Source organism: Hetaerina americana, unplaced genomic scaffold (assembly GCF_022747635.1).
Source record: "Hetaerina americana unplaced genomic scaffold, ioHetAmer1.1.p SCAF_1, whole genome shotgun sequence".
Lineage (NCBI taxonomy): Eukaryota > Metazoa > Arthropoda > Insecta > Odonata > Calopterygidae > Hetaerina > Hetaerina americana.
The window spans coordinates 11,838,369-11,857,905 of record NW_027286069.1 but is presented as its reverse complement, the minus strand read 5'-3'; the positions used below and the strand labels follow the sequence as shown (position 1 = coordinate 11,857,905).

Here is a 19,537-nt window from a genome sequence, read left to right as displayed (position 1 = left end):
CTGATGTTGAGTAGACTAGCATTTATAAGGTAAGCCTTGATTTTTCACAGAGGCTTCAGCTTTGAGTTTGACATTCAATACGTATGCAATAATGCATGTAGGTTATGGCATTAGTATCCACCTATATATTGAGCATGCTCTTTTCACATCCACACTTCCATGGGCCAGAACTGTGGCAACCTTAACCATTTGCAATCAAGAAATAACCTCTAAAAATGTTCATTTTCCCTATTCACTTCTCACTCGCAGCCTGTGGTGTCTGTTCTGAATGGCTAGCCACACCAGGGATTTCATTGAGATTACAACCGCTCCCTTGACTAGTCGAAGTTCCCATGCCTTCTCCAATACTATCAATTGATGGAGCAGAGATTGCTTTTAGGAATCCACGTTTATAGTGCAACTCGAATGGGGGGCAGGTGGTGGGCAGTAGCCTGCACTATAAAAAGAAAGTTTTGCATAAAATTAAATTATGTTGTCAAGTACTGACTCCTTAAGGTGTGACATGTTCATGAATTGCATAAGTTTCAAATGAAATTAGTGTTTTGAAGAAGGAGAAAGAATGAGAATAATTAAGTTTTTTAAAGTTAACAATAAAAATAAAAAAGCAGCCAGCCTGCACAGCTTAAGTGAAGCTGGAGTCCAGAGGCATAGCCCAGATTTGAACCTATGTCCCTCAGGTCGGAAGCCAAATTCTTCCACCACTAGATCACCCATCCATTAAAAAATAGGTTGATTTTAATGTATCGGGGACATGAAAACGTCAAGAAAATATGAAGATAACTCATTAATCTACTGATATGACTTGAGCAACATTGTCACTAATTTGTGATACTGCACAAGGGCATAATTTTTGTCAGGTTACGCACCTCTGCCATCTGGGCTGCTACTCTAAATGAAACAGCATCGTACCATTCTTGCTTATTGCCACCCTTTTTTAAGTGTTGAAATGGGAAATTTGTTTGGTCTTCATTCAAGGATTCTGCACAAACAAGAAAACGTTTAGCTTCCATTTAATTTAGTTTTAGATGCATGAGTTATTGCGGGAATACAGCTAGCGAATTCTTGATGCAGGATAATGAACAGTGCATATAAAGATTTTATGCACTGTTTCTTTGACCCATATTTGGAAATACCATATTTTCCCATCAATAACACGAACCCAGAACTTTGTAGTTATCATCAATTTGTATAGATACCGCGCGACCAGGGCAACAGAAAGATCAAAAAATAAACATTATTTACAAGCTAACACAACAACAAAGAGCAACCATATTGCTTTTTCACTATCAGAAGGATTAAAAGTGTCTTATGAAGAAATAAGCCGGTGGATCCTGGAAAGTTGGCTGGGTGTCAGAGTGGCTTGTGTAAAAAATGGAAAGCTTTAAAAGCCAGTGCTAAAAGATGAGGAAGAGTTAACTTCAGAGAGATAACTCGGTGATGTGCCTGAAGAGATAATAAATGCACTTCATTGATTTACTGTGATTCAAATGACGAATTTCTTGGATTCGAGTGATCCACCTATCATATATTTATACGCATGGGTATATCATATGACGTACTCAACATATACACGAAGTACTATGTATTAGAATAAAGAAGTACAACATATTAGAATAAATGGTGTAGAAATTATGTTTCTTCTTTTTCTCATGGATTTATGAGATGAAATAACTACAACAGTAGCAGAACTGTAGTAATAGAATTCAATTAGAAAGGCATTCTTCCAGACTAATTTATTTTTGCAAGACTCTTCTTTAAATTATTGTGTACATAGGTATGCAAATGTTTGGATTTTTCCAATTTTTATTGCATAACGTGCATCGTCATTGTTTTCAACTATCTGAACATTTTTGTATAGATAATGCACACGTTATCGATGGGAAAATATGGTAAATGGTGGAACTCAATCAATGATGCTAAATTACAGCTTCCTTAACTCTAAAACACATAGTTTTTTATTCTTTGGATGATAACTTTTAATAAAAACTACTTAAAAGTGAAGCATTTTACATTTAAGTACAAGTAAACATTTTCACTTAAATGAAAAATGGACTTTGTATATATTATCTGTACATATGAGTTATAATGATAAAAATCATGATTACAATGAAAATTGTCCAAAACTAATTCGATAAAATTAAATTCTGCACACATACCTTCAATATACATACTTGCACAAATGTGCACATGTTTTATATACAAATAACAATATATGGCAAGATCGATTCATATTTGAAAATAACACCCTGATATATTGAATATTTGTGAAATAAAATTCATAACAATAAAACTTTGTGCCATATTTTAACAAAATTATTTAGAATGTCATACATTACATTTTTATTTGTGCCCTGATTCAGAAACACATTGACACTTTAGGCGGTAATGTGTACAAGTGATTAAAAAAAAGCATTTTATTACACGTCAGTCTTAATAAGATCACAGTAAATCCGTTTGACACACAAACAAAGTTTAATATGTAAGTACCTAAAGTTTAGACTTTTGGACGCTCAAGAGAACATCGTGCATTTCGATGAATGATTTTTCCAATGCTTGCCGAAATTTTTCTGCATTGGTGTCATGACATGATTTAAAGGCTGATGTTCCAAAATTAATCTCCTTTGGGCGTGGATTGTAGCAGCAAGCATAGCCATCAGCAACAAGGGGTCCATAACACATGAAAGAATCACATTTTCCAGCAACCTATAAGCAAAAATAAAAAAAAATCCCTTAAGATAAAAGTCATTCAGCATAAACTAAGTTTGCTTAGACAAATTGTTAATATTACATCAGGTTAGTAGGAAAAGAGCTCACTTCATGTGTTCACTGACTATTTGGTGGACATTAGTAAACCCTCATATTATTACAAATTTTCAGGTTAATTAAGGAGAGATTCCTAACCATTGAGATCTATAAGATCATAACCACATTCAGGGCCTAACATGCAACAATAGTTATCAAAAATGAAGATCAATAGGACAACTTGGTATGTATGAATGGATAGTAATTTTAATCATGCATTGCATCATGACTGCTCACCACAAAATTGGCTAAACATTTTAAGAAAGAAATATGTAAAAACTATAATAACTTTACTGGAAATATGCAAGAAAAACAAAAGTAATACTTATGCTACCTGAAGTCAACTTTGCTGGGATGACAGCAGTTGTAGCTGAGCAGAGAAATGGATCTAAGTATTAAGTATTCCAATAATGAACGATTTCATGATAATTTGTTTATTGTCAATGTAGAAGTCAATTTCAGCAATTTTCAGCAAAAGAAACGCTATTCTTCCTCACCAGGAGCCAAAATCATAGGTTATTGAAATGAAATCACTGACTTAGTAATTCCACAAACTTTATTTAAAAATACGACTCAGGTTTCAACATTGAACATCATCATCACGTTCAACATCAAAACCTGGGTCGTGTTTTGAAAGTAAGTGCGAGGAATTACAAAGTCAATAATTTCATTTCAATATGTTATCAAATTCCATAACGTTGGAGACCAAAGCATAGGTATTTTTATAATTGTTGGATTAAAAGCAATATTTGTGTCAGAATATGAAAACAGTACATAAATCATTTCCATAATCACACTCATGCCATATTACATTACTAACATTCTCAATGCATTTTAAACGTAAAAAATATTCACTACTACATTCAAAACAGGGTATTTTGTCAATATTTGAAGGAAAATCTAAGCAAAATATGGAGTTGTGCAGATAATATATTTATTTGCCCAAAGTAGAATAGCCTACTCTGTCAATGCTCTCAGAGTTTACTCTTAAATGCAACCATTCATTCAACATTTTAACAACTATAAGAAGCGTGATTTCCAAGTAAGACCATATGTTGAGGTCCATAGGCAGAGTTTTTAGTTATTAAAAGCATGTGATGGAGGTCAGTAACACATTTTGTAAAGTGAAAATGATAACTGCCACTGGCTGCATTATTTGAAAGCCTGAGTTTAACAAATACAAATTCAGCATTCATGTACATACAAAGAAAAGGTATAAAGCAGAGTTTTTTAAAGATGGGACAACATGGAACAAACAGTGAAGCATTACACTTGGGTCATAAGACCTCCTTTTGAATTTTAAATACTACTTTTAACAGTGGGCAAGCAGCCCCAGAAGAGGATACTGAAAACGACATGAGAATAGAACCCAACAAAAAAAGTTGACAGTGATACATCATCATTGACTGTATGTGAAAGAACTATGGAAAAAAATGAAGAACTTAGCTTACTCCAGGGTTTTTTAATTTGGCCATCCCAATGTACAAAAACTGTCTACAGTAACACTCAAGAAACAAGTACTTGCATTTTGTGGGGTAAGTTTAACTGATATGAACTTGGATATTGATGTGAGGTATATTTTAGTTGGCAGAGTAGATTAAATTAGAATTCTCAATATTGAGAAGGAGAGAATTCTGATTACACCTTTCAAGCAGGAGGGCCACACTAGTTGATCTAAAAATTAGGTTACATTACATTATGAGCATACAATATTTGAAGTACTCCAGGTACTCCACTTGAGATGTCATTGATATAGAAGAGGATTACAAGTTTCAAATCTTACACTAACATTATGAGTTAGATAGAAGAGGAGACCCTTTGGTCTCAATTTTGCCCAAATGAAGACCTGTATCTATCTAACAGACAAAACGAGAAACTTTTGATCTTTTTCTGGCCATAGAAGAACCCTTTCCGATTGCCAAAAAAACAGCGAAACTCACACTCAGGGAAATGCTCACATATCATACAACACATGAATGCATTCCAGTCTCGTGGGATCATTCCTCCACCCAAGCTACTTAAGTGAGAGAAGACCCTGGAGGGGAAGGAAAAGGCCAGTGAACTGGGAAGAAAGCTTTTGAGCTCTCACTTTACATCAAAATAATACCTAATCTGAGTCATGGTTTTACCATATTAGCTATTTTAGCCTTCCAATACAAAATAAATTATTGGTGACTGATTCAACACAAAGATAAGGGTTGACATCATGGGTGCAAATGGGACTTTTCCAAATTAGCCTTTGTACCATCACAACAAAAAGGTGTGAGTTTTCACTAAGTTTACTCAGAATTATCTAATTATATATTAATGAACATTTCCTATGTGTGTCCACTATATTAACTTTAGTCTCCATTACTGTGAAAACTAAAAGTATTTATTTTCTATGATGTGGTAGCAATCAGGTAAAAGATTGGAGCCCACAGCAATTTTGTTAGGCAAGCTAAGCAGCCACTTCAAACAAAGATCACTGGTTGGGTACAAGAGGTTTAAACAAAAGACAGGTCCAATCAGACTTATGATATGAGAACCAAGTCTCTTTCATCATTTGTGATGGAATACAAGGATGAGTTAAGTACATTGGATACTCAGGATATATCAAAACACATTATTATCATGTGTCATCTTGCTTACCCTTATCATGATTACATTATATCAAATGGGCAGAACTATGACTACATGTCATTTCTGTCACTAAAATTTGTAAACTTTAAGGTGAACATTAGTCAGTGTATTATGAGGTCTGTCCAATAAATACACGAACTAGTACAATCTGGGGGCCATCACGCAGACTATAGCCCCGCCCACTAGCGGTGCTAGTTGCCTGAGACCCAATGAGCCATCTGTAATTGGCGGTTCGTCGAGTTGTGTGTATGGTGCCAGTTATGTTAGTTTCTGGTGTCCTTGTTTTTACTGTTTGTCAAAAATGGAAATTGACGAAACCACGGAGCAACGAATCAACATCAAGTGTTTTGGTTAAGGGTGGAAAATGTTGTAAATAAATTACTGAAATGTTGACAGCTGTTTACGGTGATAATGCTCTGAAGAAAACATCCATTTTCAAGTGGATTAAGCATTTTAAAGGTCAACAAGATGAAATGGATGATGCAAGGCCGGGACGACCTTCAGCCACCTGTGTTGATGACAACATTGATCGTGTGCAGTCCCTTGTCCATACCGATAGTCAAAAACTGTCCGAATGATAGCTGATGAACTGAATTTAGGAAAATCAACAGTACACACTATTTTAACCAAACATGATGGATGGACCCTTCACCATGACAATGCACCTGCACATTCAGCATTGATTGTTTGCAAATTTCTGGGAAAAAATTCAATCACCATCCTTGACCATCCTTCTCATTTGCCAGATCTTGCCCCCTGCAACTTTTTCCTATTCCCAAAATGCAAAAATATCATGAGGGGACATCACTAGAAGATTTAGACAAAATTAAGCAAGAAACGACGAGAAAATTAAACAGCCCAACCACTGAGGACTTCCAAGGGTACTTTAAACAGTGGGAAAGAAGATCGAATAAGTCCATAGCAAAGAATGGAAAGTACTTTGAAGGGAACACAATCATTGTAGACTAAATTTTGCAAAATTAGTTTTTATGGCCTCAGTTCGCATATTTATTGGATAGACCTTGATAATGCATTTATAATTATTTACCAGAATGGAAAAAACTTAGAATAGTGAAAGAAGAGCAGTCAAACTTCAGAAAATTGAGAAATTAAAAAGGACAAATGAAACTTTAAATATAGTTTTTCCATTTAAAATATCATAATAATAAAATAGAATAACTATCCAAAATCATCATCAAAAACCCTTAAATAAGTAACCTGGCCATACTGAACTCTGAAACCAAATTTACCTGAAACTGGTTTCTATATACAACAATGTTATATATGATTTTGTATAGCAATGCCAAGCTCTTCTAAAGATACCATATATCTTTCAACGGTACCTTTAAAATAGGTTAAGTAAATGCAGGGACCTTCCAGAAAATATCATCACATGCCCCTAACTCTTTGAATTTTTGAGACATGCCATTCACAGGCAAATGTTATACAATGTTACTACCCATGAAATTTATACTATAATGCTTTAAAACTCTTTAATTGCATATATGAATCTACTTACCTGACTAGTGGAAATTCTCATGTGAGTGCTTCTGCTATACCCTTTATCTGTAAACAGCTGAGGAATTTCTATTCCACTGTCAATAGCAATTAGTTTGAGGCCTAACAAGTGCCTGTCTACTCCAAATCCATGGATTGCCTTAAATTGAAAAATGGAGTCCATTAATGCAGAAATGTACTAAACAGATTCAAGGGACAGCGATGGCCAAAAAAACAATTATGACTACTACATTATTTTTTAAACCACTATTTACCGCAAAATACGTAATATTATAATGCCAAGAGAAAGTGATCTTTTATTCATTTCAAGGGATTCTTTGAAAATTATGACGTTTTTGAGGGGCTACCAGCATTTACAAGAAAGATAGACTAGGCACATTGCATAAATTCCCCAAATTGTAAGATTTTCACGTGCTAAACATGAGGAACAGCAAAAGGAAATAAGAAGTAGAATTAGATGCATCAGTCAATAATACCTCATAAAATAAAATGACACTAAGAGACTGAAATTCTGTTTAGAAATTAATGCCATAATGCTTTTAATTGTCACATGACTTTCTGAAGGACAAACATGCTTAGATTGCACTTGGTTTCAAAGCGTGAATATAGTGAGGAAAATCATAAGAAGGCTTATGAGTGGAATGTAGCACTAGTAACCAGTAATAGGTTCACCCTAGTGGCACTTTTGGCAATAATAATGAACACTGTTTGGTTAAAAATGAAACACTGACCTCATTTGTGTACTGCTTGTGGCTATTCACAGCTTCCTGAAGAGCCTTCACCTTCTCTTCATTTGATTTGTTCCCTAGCATTGCCCGAGCAAAAGCTACAGATTCTATGGAACAAGAACGAATTGTTTCTGTTCGTCCATCCTCATATTTGCGTGTTGATGCAGTTTCATAATGGGCACCAGGCTCTTTGTTAATCCTTTATGTAAAAAATATGTAACCCTTAATTCACAATCAGAAGTTATTCATTCCTACGAGGGTCATCCGGAAAGTAGTACCCGTTCGTGCCGCATGAAGTGCTGACGACGCGAGTAGCCGCTGGACGAGGTCAGATAGCTTCAGTGGCTTGTCTGCCTTCTCTGAGCCAAGTTGCGTGACGCTAGCATTGCCTGTGTTGTTTCTGTGATTGTTTACAATGTTTAAAAAAATTGAGAACGCCGCCAGTTGTGAAGTGAGGGCAGTGATTAAATTCCTCAATGCAAGAAACGTTCGCCCATGTGATATTCATCGCCAATTAAAGGAGGTGTATGGAGACAATGTAATGGACGAGTCGTCTGTTCGGCGGTGGTGTCGCAACTTCAACATGGGGAGGGGGAACACACACGACGATGAGCGTTCGGAGAGACCGTCTGTCATTACAGACCAACTGGTGAGCTCAGTTGACGAATTCGTGAGGAACGATCGGCGCGTCACAATTGATGACATCTGTGAGCATTTTCCCAATGTTTCTCGAACAATTGTTCATGAAATTGTTAAACACCATCTGCATTATGCAAAAATTTGTGCAAGATGGGTCCCTCGCGTATCTCAATGAGCTGGCGGCGAAGGACTATGCAGCAGGAATACAGAAACTTGTCACACGTTATGACAAATGCCTTAATTTGCTTGGAGATTATGTTGAGAAGTAGTTTAAAGTATCCTCTTTCAAATAAAATTTTTTATGTTTGTTAATATTTACTTTTGTGTCTTTATTTCACGAACGGGTACTACTTTCCGGATGACCCTCGTATATGAGTAAGCATCTTGATATTCCAATTCATAGAAAATAATACTGCTTAGTGTAACTTAAAATGGAATCTATGCAAAATACTAGGCAAAATTCTCATTAGATTGAAAAATTATTTTTAAAATAGGAGAACCCTCAGGGGATCAATAAGCATTTTTAACTTTTATGTGGTAATTAGAACCATATTTTTTTCAGATAGATGTATCAGTAATAATCATGAACTATTTCTCATACTAAATTGACCTCTAAAATCAGTGTACTTACCTATAAAATGCAAACTGGATAGCCATTTGTATGTAGCTATCTGGACTTAGACGCTGTGACTTGATGAAATCCTTTCCATATGGTTTAAAGGTAAAGCATGCCATCTCTAAGTCATCAACTAGCCTGTTGAAGTCATACATAAAATAAAAGGCTATCAAAAAGACTTCCCAACATAGACCATACATACTAAAATTGTTTAGCACAGTGTGCATCAAGTATTTTTACATTTGACCCTCGAATAAGAGCATTCCACAGTCGAACAAAATTAAAATTACTCAGACAAAAATTAGAGAAATTAATTACAAAATATCAATATTTTAACAATATATAATGTATTCAATTCAAATAATCTCCACTTTTAAACTGAACTGCATTTTTTATGTACCTATATAAAGACCTAAAAACTGCCTATCACAAGTGGTATAACAAGTAATGATAACTGTAAGTATTTAATAACTGCTATAGTTTGGCCTTAAGGAAAATCTAGAAAGAAGGTGATTCTCTCAATCAAGAAGATACCAAATGCTATACTACACTGTCAGAGATTATTCATGCCTGGGATTCATTGTGCTGTCGTGAAGTAAAAATACCATACTGAAAGCAATGAACCAAATGAACCAAACCAATTTAAAATGGAAGAAGAGAACAATAAAACTATTATTACTTGATTATGAGTGAAATATTTTCTTTCTACTCTGAGACGACAAAAGAGATCAGTTATGTTTTCTGGAAAAAACCTTAGTCTCTTTGATTCATTGATATTTCCACTTACTTGCCCAGATTTTCCTTGGCTGTTCCCAAAACTCCATGCATTGAACCAGAAATGTTGAAATGTAATCTCTCTGGTTTGGGGCAATTTCCATCCGCCACGTCAGAAGGGGTTTTCTCACTAAAACAGGATTTTACAAACCAATGTAATATATTCAAACAAGACCAACCATGCGAACTATGTAAGGGCTATTCATGATTACAAGAGTCATTTGAAACATCGAAGCAAAAAATAAAACCCCTTAATTTTTTTGTAATGAACTATTTTTATTTTTCAACTTAGTATCATTTTAAGTTTTTACTATTAATTAAATGCTGCTCCAGTTTGTTGATCCCTTCCAAATAATAAGATTGTTTCAACTCTGCAAAATGAGCATTTGTTTCTGCAATCGGCTCCTCATTTGAATAAAATTTCCTTCCCACAAGCCATTTCTTCATACTAGAGAAGAGTAAGTAATCCGAGGAATACTAATCTGGAGGAGGAGGTTGAGGAACAAGTTGGAATAATAAATCTATCAATTTTGTAACCACAACTGCAGATGATTGAGCTGACATGTTTCTGCTTTGGAATAGGGTTTTTTTTGTGGGCCAATCATGGATGTTTTCTTGCAGTTTGGTTTTCATGTGGTCTAATAACAATTAAAATGGTCCACATCCATATATACGGTGATAAAAGGACACCTAAATTTTGATGAAACAAACTAGTCTTGGAACATGTCATACGACTTCGTTATTGGTCAACTGCAAGCAATGGACTTTTCAAACTACCCTCATGTCACAACAAGGTAGCATGGAGTGCTCTGTTACTAACAGCTAATATGAAATTTAAGCCATTCACCAGCCATTTTCTTTAACAGTACTTGTTTTTACATTCAGAAGCTGCATAATATGATACATAATTGATTGTAATGAACTTCGAGTGATAATAATTCATCAGATCCCTATACTTGTACGTCTAACCAATTATGTAATCTGATTTTTCCAAAAATGTAGTTTTATTTTCCTGTTCACAGAAGCATTCAGCAAGGTGTAATTCTAATTGGTATTATGCATCCAATTTGTCTTTCACGTAAATGTGTAAGAATTACTATACAAAATTAGAGGTGGTATGGATAATATGAAGGTTAAAACCAAAAATAAGAAGCATTAATGAAAGAACAAAGGAGCGAAAGACAATATTACAAAATCTTTTCCACATTCTCACAAATGATATTCTTATTCATAGTGTTGCATTGCATTTGCTTTTTGTTTTCCATAAGAGAAGAAACCTTTCAACATAATTGAGAATATGTAACCATTAAGTTGATATTCTTGTCACACCCTTCGCAGTATCTACCTCCTTTATCTCGCTCATTTTCTTGAGAATAGCGCAAATCATTGATGTCAACCAATTGTACATGTGTACTAGAGCAACCATACTCACATCTTGTTCTTGCTTTTCAATGATTTTACTTTTCATTTCAAAGGTTATTTTTATTCCATTATGAATGTCTTCATGTAGCTTTTCTTCAGGGGGAATTTTAAAACAATGCACGAAATATTATTAACCCTCACACAAAAAATAACACATAATATGTCTGAACACTTAACTTGGAAAAATGTGTGAGCACTAGCAACTTTAAGATGCTAGTAGAATGACTGCTAAACACAGCCTTAAGCAGCATGTGCACAATAATTTTGAAAATTCCCCTCTCCTTACCTCTTGCTATGCGAAAATTCACATATTAAGTGAGTCATGTACAACAAAATATTTTTGCTTGTTAAGTGAGTTTCCACTGTAAGTGATGTAAAAACATGTTCTCCTTCCCCTTAAACAAGGACTAAAAAATTAATCAGGAGTTACTAGTACTGCGCTAAACTTCCAGTCTAACATGGATCACATAAGAATCAATTTCTTCCAGTTATTGGTCCAACAGGCAGAACATATTTTCCACATCCCAGTCATTTTCTTTGACACATGTCATCTCTTGAACATGGATCTATTGACTAGCAATCTCTCATCATGTGCACTTATTATATAACCAATCGTGTCTACATTACCAGCATACCTTTCTTTTCATTTTCATTATGCAATTTTTATTATCCTACCAGTGCTTCAAAACATTACTATAAGTTTTTATGATATTATTAATATGCATCCTCCTAACCCAGTCGATTCACCCACTGAATTTCCTGACTAATTCTTCAGAGTCAGTTTCTTTCTGACTAGGTAAAACTTTGTTCTTGCCTTCATTTACTGCTGGATTAAATGAGGTGTGATGAATTATTGTGAACCCAGGTGAATATTTTTCAGGAATTTATTGATTACCTCCAAAATGGAAACGAAAGCACATCATGGTCCACCTATTTTCTTCTCTGCTTAAGTATGACTAGACTTTCTTAATCCACAAGCAGCAAATGGTCAATGCTGCAATTTTCAAGGCTCGAAGAATTTCCCTGTCTTGAATGATACATATCCATAACACTTAAAATACAGGGCTCAAGCGTAGCAATGCAGCATTTTTGAGTGAATTAGAAGTTACAGCCTTACACTCCAATGACTTGCTGAACATCCAATTTGAGAAAGTTAATATATACAGTGGAACCTCATAATGAGACCATAATCCATCCCATGATCTTTCTCGTAAAGCAAAACACTCGTTTAGTAGAACAACTTTTTGAATATAAATTGGTGTAAAATACAATAATGCGGTCCATGCCAAAAAAAAAAAATTATTTCGGTTTATTCAAAGAAAATTATATATACGTTGTTTAGGATCACATTTACCTTTTCCTCTATCATGGAACAAAACAACTGGGAATGCAAACACAATTTAAAAGCAAAAATGAATCTAAATGAATTCTTAATCATTTATGGTATGCACCTTATTCCTTTTTACTAGAAGGCTGTCCAGAGAGGCTGTCTTTTGCCGATGCTTCAAAATTTGGTAAAAATGCTACTCAGAATAATTGTCCATTAAATGTATGGCATCCATTGCCACTGCCTTATTAGGCCTCATGCCCATGGTATGATGCAAAATTTTCCCGTGACACCCACATTTCATTTAGCCTACCGTTTTGGACTTAACCCTTTTTGAAGGCTTGTGGATTTTCTAAATGGTAAACAAGCAGGGGTTTGATTTTCAAATTGACACTCATATTTGTGCAAAACACCAGCATGAGATGCATTTCAATGCCTAGTGGTCAAGCAATGCTTTCTCTTCTACTGTTATTGGCACAGATATAGGTTCACTTTGGCATCTTCTTCCTGAATAGAACCGTCCATTCACAATTAAAAACACATTTTGGCAGGTAAACCTCAGAATCTACGATGTTTTTGAAGTGACCAATGAAGTTTTCTACTGCTTTGACTGCTTGCTGTTTCACTATGCCTCGCAACACTGTGAATTATGGTTCTTTCTGATAACTTCTCAAACCATGCACAGCTCTCCTTAAACACTTGTATGGTTGCTGATGATCCTGACATCTTATTAATGAGGTTGGCGAAAACAATTTCCCCTACTCACAAATTGTATTCTTGTTAATGGGGTCACATTGCCATTGCTTTTCATGTATGCATAGTCTGTCCCTTAGTCTAGTTTGTGTTCTTGAAGAAATAGTCAATCGTTGATGTCGACCAATTGTTGATGTGCATACTAGATCAACCACGCTCACACCTTGCTCCCTATTTTCCTTTTCATTCCTACTGTGTTGTTTATTTTTAATTCCTTAAGGGTTTCTTCTTACGGATTTTTTTGGAGTCATTTTTACAACTATGCACAAAATATTATTAAAGTTTGCACAAAAAAATCACTAAGAATATATTTGAACACATGTTTGGAAAAATGTATGATCACTAGTGATGCTATGATGCTAAGATGCTAGCGAAAAAAGTTCTATGGACAAACTGCAGTAGCAGGTTCACGAGGAATCCGGGGATTCCCATCTCCTTGTCACTTGTTATGCAAAAAGTCCCTCTATAAGCAAGTCATTTTTGAGACCAATATTGCTTGCTATTCGAATTACTTGCTGTGCGATGTTAAGTGAGTGAGTAAGTGAGGTTCCACAGTACTAAACATTTGACCAGCACAAAACAAAGAATATCTATTATTCTAAAATACTTACATGTATTCTACAATGTGGTCCATAAGATTTGCAATAGGTGGACCTTCTGCAGGGCTATGCTCATATGTTAGGCCAACTTCACCATGGTGTCCCACAACAAACTGAATTGAATAAACATAATAACTATTATTAAAAATAACTATAAATAAAACATAGAGCAAAACTGTTGCAGGTATTTTGCTTATTTTCAAATAAAATAATTAAATATAATATTCAAAATAAATTCATTGATTATAATGGAGCCGAGGTACCACATTATTTAGTTTTAGCTAAACACAGGTGAAATGAAAAATGTTAATTAAGTTTTTTCTTGAAATATTTATTTTTCAAGACCTAGGTTTCACTAAATAGCAACATTATCAGGTATCTTTAGGTATTGATATTGTCAATTTTCAATGAAACATTAGTCACAAAAAATAAATGCAACATGGAAAAACTACATTCTTATTCAAGATGAATTAATGCCACAAAGTTTTACAGGATATGTACAGCAAATCTTATCATATGCATAGCTATCAAATATAAAGGTATAAGTTCAGGAATTGTGGGTGGATTTCACAGCTGAAAAGGACTGATGCCAACATTTTGTCTTTAAAGTTTACATAAGCTGCATCCAGACTCGTAAGGCATTCTGGAGCATGCTTTTTGGTGCCTAATTTTAGGTGCCTAATGAAAAGGCAGCTACGAGTTTGGACACCCTATGCAGTAGTACTGCCAGTAGTAGTACATCTATGTACAAGAGAATAAAGAATAAACAAATGATGTCTGAATACAACTATTTTGATACTTGAGATAGCTTCTGCAAACATTTGTGTAGTTGCAAAACTACACAATGGTTTTTGTGTAAATCTGAGTTCACTTTATAATTCTTTTTGCAGTATTTTAATAAAGTTTTCCATTTCTTTCTTTTAGTAACTGAGCAATTTTGGTACCAGTTTCATACTAATTTTATCTTATCACACTATATTTAACTCTATAGATTATTCATTTTTTATATGTTGCTTTAGTTATTAGGTCAGATAGTATAACACTTCAATAATTTAAAATTTTTTACCTTATTATGGTATTTTACTCCAGGGTAATTTTTTGGTCATTAATCCTTGTCAGTAATTGTTTTAAGATATACTTTGTGTCATGTGCAGTTCATTTATACTGAAGCATACTTATCTTGCTAAATGTTTCTTATTTTTAAGTTAAGCTTAGTATATTCATCCTACAATTAGTCTTTGTTGGTGCTTGTTTCATTTTTGTTGGTTTTATTACCTTGAGGGCTTACATAGTGAAATGGTGAATCCTACTGCAAAGTTCTGGCGAACAACTTATGATTACCCGGTTGGATTCATCCGGACAGCTATATTTTTATGAAGGGCATTACTCAATACTTACACTCTCCAAACACAACATTATGCTTGATGATTATTTTCCGTAGTGTTTATATACCAAAATACGATTTGACAAAAATAAAAATGAGGCATGGATACAAATACGATGACAAAGACGATGTTCTCAGTCATGAAATGAAGCACCAAACAAAGAAATATGTTCTTAACTCAAAATTTCAAATAACCGTCTCCCTTAACTGGATAAAATCAAGATATTACAAGAATTTAACTAGTTTCATGCTGAATACACCAAATTTCTCTTGCCTTGGGAAAGCTCTGCCTTTTCCCACCTCGTGTTAATTAAGCCTTCATTTTTTTCAATGGGTAAAAGTGTGGTCTCTCAGAGAAATAACCAATGCTATTGTAACCAACACATATAATATACTCCTGCCATGGCGATTATTCTTCTGCTAGTTGTCTCACTGATATCTAGCACTTGGAATTATTGGGTTACAATATGATGTATTTAGGATTCACTTCTGGTATCCTAAATCTGGGGGCCTAAAAAGGTGCCTAAATTTGCACCCTCTTGCTGCCTAACAAGTTTGGACATCCTTTAAGATGGAATCCATCCTAAATCGACTGATTAAGGCATCTAAATGATGAGTTTGGATGGAGTTATAATAAAATATGTATCCAGCAGAAAAATAAAATGTACGAGCACATTGTTGTTTTTTGATACAAAATACATAAATTATGCTTAAAATCTTTTCAGCATGGACATCACTAAGTTTTTTAGCTTCTACCACTAAGAGATTTAGATACATTAAGAAAGTACCCCTAAGGAAATATTTACATATATGTTAAGAAATCACTAAAATGCGAGCAATTAGGCAATCCCTTTACATGTGTTATGGCCCAGGAGAACCAATCTTTCATTGATACCCATAGCTCACAAATATCATTTCAAATGTACCACTGGAAAGGAATAAGAAGATAACTAGAATATAGATATAGCTTGTCATGTAACATCTACAAATACAATTCTTCTGAACTTTAATCTTTTCCAATAATGGCAAGTATTGAACCATTAATTTCAAGAGAGGTGTACAAGTGAATACTAAAAGACTCTCTATTACCAAAGAGAAAGTTTTGTGCAAGGACTTACTTGTACAGTTTTGTCAAACCATCGATTTCCTGCATTTCCCTGACTTCCATTACCATGGACCATTTGCAAGGCTGCCTTAGTTTGGAAATTCAGGTTACCTAGGTCAGGGTTAGGGCCGTCCAGACACAAAAGAAATAAGGAGTTCTTAATTTCATCAAGGGATTCCTTGTTCTCTTTATCTGGAAGAGAAGTGAATAAAACTGATTAATAGAAGTGACAACATTCATTCATTAAGAAACTTTTGTTCACTTAATACTATTATATTTACTTAAATGCTATCCACCATTAAAGGATTGCGTACAAAATTAATAGCTAAATGATATTGAAGTAGAAATCAATTAGCCTTTTAAATGATATGTAATACCCAAGTAGATGCAAGCTGCTATTTCTCAAACCATCTTTAAAATGCAAAAGAAAGCTATTAGAATCATAACCAGGAAAACTCACAATGCTCCATCAAGGCCTATTTTCCATGAATTAAATTTGCTACCACTCCCGTGCATCTACATTATGTTTCTAATTCTATATAAATAATAACATTCACAACTATTCTCTTAACTCTGCCTACCATCATCATTACACCAAAGGAACAAATGACACCCACTATGGGAATATAAGAACTTAAGTATTGAAATTAGAACCCAATGAAATGGGCATCAGGTTATATGACAGACTACCCAAAAGTATCAAGGATATAAAGGGAACTGCTGCATTCGGGCATAAATCAAAAAGATATATACAGTGCAATATGTTCTACTCGGTTGACAAATATCTCAACAATATTCCCGACCAGTAAGCTCATACTTAAAGTTTCTAGCAATGGTCATGGTCTGATTCATGTTGGTGATCAATGATTTTTCTGAATTTGATATTTCATGTGCATGTTACAGCCAATGTTCTTGGGTTAGTGTCAAACATATATGTAACTGTGAGCATCATTTTTTTTATGTATCTTAATTGAGCCTGTGACTTTGCTCCTTTTTGACGTGCCTTATATCATGTACATACACCACCTACCTGGTATTTTTGTATTGTGAGCTCTGGGCAAATAAAAAGTAATAATAATAATAATAATAATAATAATAATATTATGTACTATTATATTAGTGATGTTTCAATTATTTCTCTTCCGAAGAGCAAGGTAGGCATCAATGCAAATAAATCTATGCATAAAGTTACCCTAAAAGTTTTAAAATATTAATTGTAACAAAGATATCCAAATCTGCTCTCTCTATCCAGAGACAACATGACAACTTGAGCTTATCCAGCCCTTATTTCAATCACTATTCATCATGACCCTATTTTGATTCCTTCAACATCCAAATATGACCACATTATGTGATATGGCCACAAGTAGTTCCAAGGATTAAGTTGAAAAATAAAATCTTTTTTTCAGGACATAAAATTTTGATAACATTTGGGTAATTTGTTCTAGGTCAAACATGAAGTGCATGATGAGTAAAATTTGTAGAACAATCCCTATTTCTGATCAGGATACCACAAATACTTAGTAAATAAACATAAAGGCATACAATAAAACCTGTCAAAGCTGGAAATGCTTTGACCTTCAGTTTAATTTATTTACCAATTTAAGGATATTTGCCAAATAGGGTACAGTTGTTACATCACAAAACAGTACATTCCAATGTATCACAAATAAAAGGTCAATAATGAAGTTTATACAAATAAACAACATAATGCATTTGCATTAAGCATGCGTGATAATCAATAATTTAATATTATGTGATAATCAAATGCACGGAAAATTATTGAAAATCAAAGGAAGTTTATAAACTCAGTTACTGCAACAGCAGCCCTTTTATTACAAATTATGTTATTATTATCATTGGTATGCCAGTATTTAGCAGTGGCTAGCAGTATTCACCCTTCAAAATGTGGTGTCAGAGGAAGTCAATATTTTCCAAAGTGTAAGAGGACACCTCCATAACTTAACTGGCTAAAGCACTCTACTGGACATCGAGAGATAGAGGTTCAAATCCCAGTCAAAGAAAATGATTTTTACACTCAGAAATTGTTGTACTTATGTCCCAAAGAATTTGCTGATCATTTAACTCTATATATTGGACAATGGTAAATATTATTGTAACATAGGAAAAGAATACTTAACTTGTCATATTTTTTAAACAATTGGAATGGATGAAAATTTATTTGGTCATTAAGACCAAATTAATTTTGCCATTAATAATGCTAAATAAAAATATAATAGCTGCAGATGAATGATGAGAATGAAGTTTTGGAATGAAAAACTCAAGCCTTCTGTTGTGTAGTTGATAAGCAGATAAGTAGCAGTGTTCCAGAGCTATTGCATAGTTGAAAAGTGATGCTTTTTATTCACTGGTAATTCAGTTATCAATTGTTAATACATTATATTCCATTAGCCACATTTAATATGGACAGCACATGAACTTCTATCAATAAGACTGGTTAAAAGCGGTAAAACTTAGTTTAAAACATAGAAAGCAACATAAAAGTCAAGAGCAAATTGAATTTACTTACCCTCTAATAATTCTTTGTAAACTTTTCCCCACGTGTCTCTATTTTCAGCAGTCAGAACACCAATCGGTAAGCCAGGGTCTACTTTGTTTTGAATTATTTCATTTAGTTGTTGCAGTATTGTTTTCCACGGTAAAACATTATTATTTCCATCATAGACTAATACTTTGTAGTACTGTAAGAAAAACAAAACATATTTTGCATTTAATATTTAATTTCATTAAGTTCTACTGTTTGAACTTACAAGTAAGCAAAATACTGAATGTGTGGCTAATGATTCTTTGACTTATGCCAATTCAGATTACAGTCTAAGAGCATGTATAATTTTTAATAATATATACAAAGAGAATCCCACAAAATTTTCATTATTTCAAAAGTCTATTCCTTAAGTGACTAGGAGTAAATAAACAAAATGTAAACCTGCCTTTTGTTGGCAATTTCTTATGGAAGTTTAATGTCTCATTTATCCATAGTTGCTGTAAGAAAAGTACCAACATGGAAATGCTTTTCTGCATCTGGTATTGTATGAAATTGTGCATACAGAGGGCGGCAATATAACTTTTGACTTACAAATACGTATTATTTTATTTATTTTAATGATCATTTAAATTTGCCTTTTCTAAAATAATATCAGAGATACTATCAAATTTGATGGCCAGAATAAGTGATTAGGTGATAAGTTAAGGGAAAAGGTGACATTTTCAGCATAATATGAGGGCAA

At 34.0% G+C, this 19,537-nt stretch overlaps 1 protein-coding gene across 2 annotated transcripts in view; it reads right to left on the bottom strand.

Annotated features, from left to right (window-relative positions):
• Positions 1 to 1,758: 1,758 nt before the first annotated feature.
• Positions 1,759 to 19,537, bottom strand: part of LOC139688263 (carnitine O-acetyltransferase-like) — a 29,500-nt gene continuing 11,721 nt past the window's right edge. For both annotated transcript variants that reach the window (XM_071585738.1, XM_071585745.1), the window contains 8 exons: positions 18,820 to 18,991; positions 16,303 to 16,481; positions 13,813 to 13,913; positions 9,713 to 9,829; positions 8,941 to 9,063; positions 7,674 to 7,869; positions 6,944 to 7,081; positions 1,759 to 2,703 (listed from right to left, as the gene is read on the bottom strand). In XM_071585738.1, the coding sequence (XP_071441839.1) occupies positions 2,488 to 2,703; positions 6,944 to 7,081; positions 7,674 to 7,869; positions 8,941 to 9,063; positions 9,713 to 9,829; positions 13,813 to 13,913; positions 16,303 to 16,481; positions 18,820 to 18,991 (1,242 nt within the window). In that variant the 3' untranslated portion in view covers positions 1,759 to 2,487. The remainder of the gene's footprint in view (positions 2,704 to 6,943; positions 7,082 to 7,673; positions 7,870 to 8,940; positions 9,064 to 9,712; positions 9,830 to 13,812; positions 13,914 to 16,302; positions 16,482 to 18,819; positions 18,992 to 19,537) is intronic.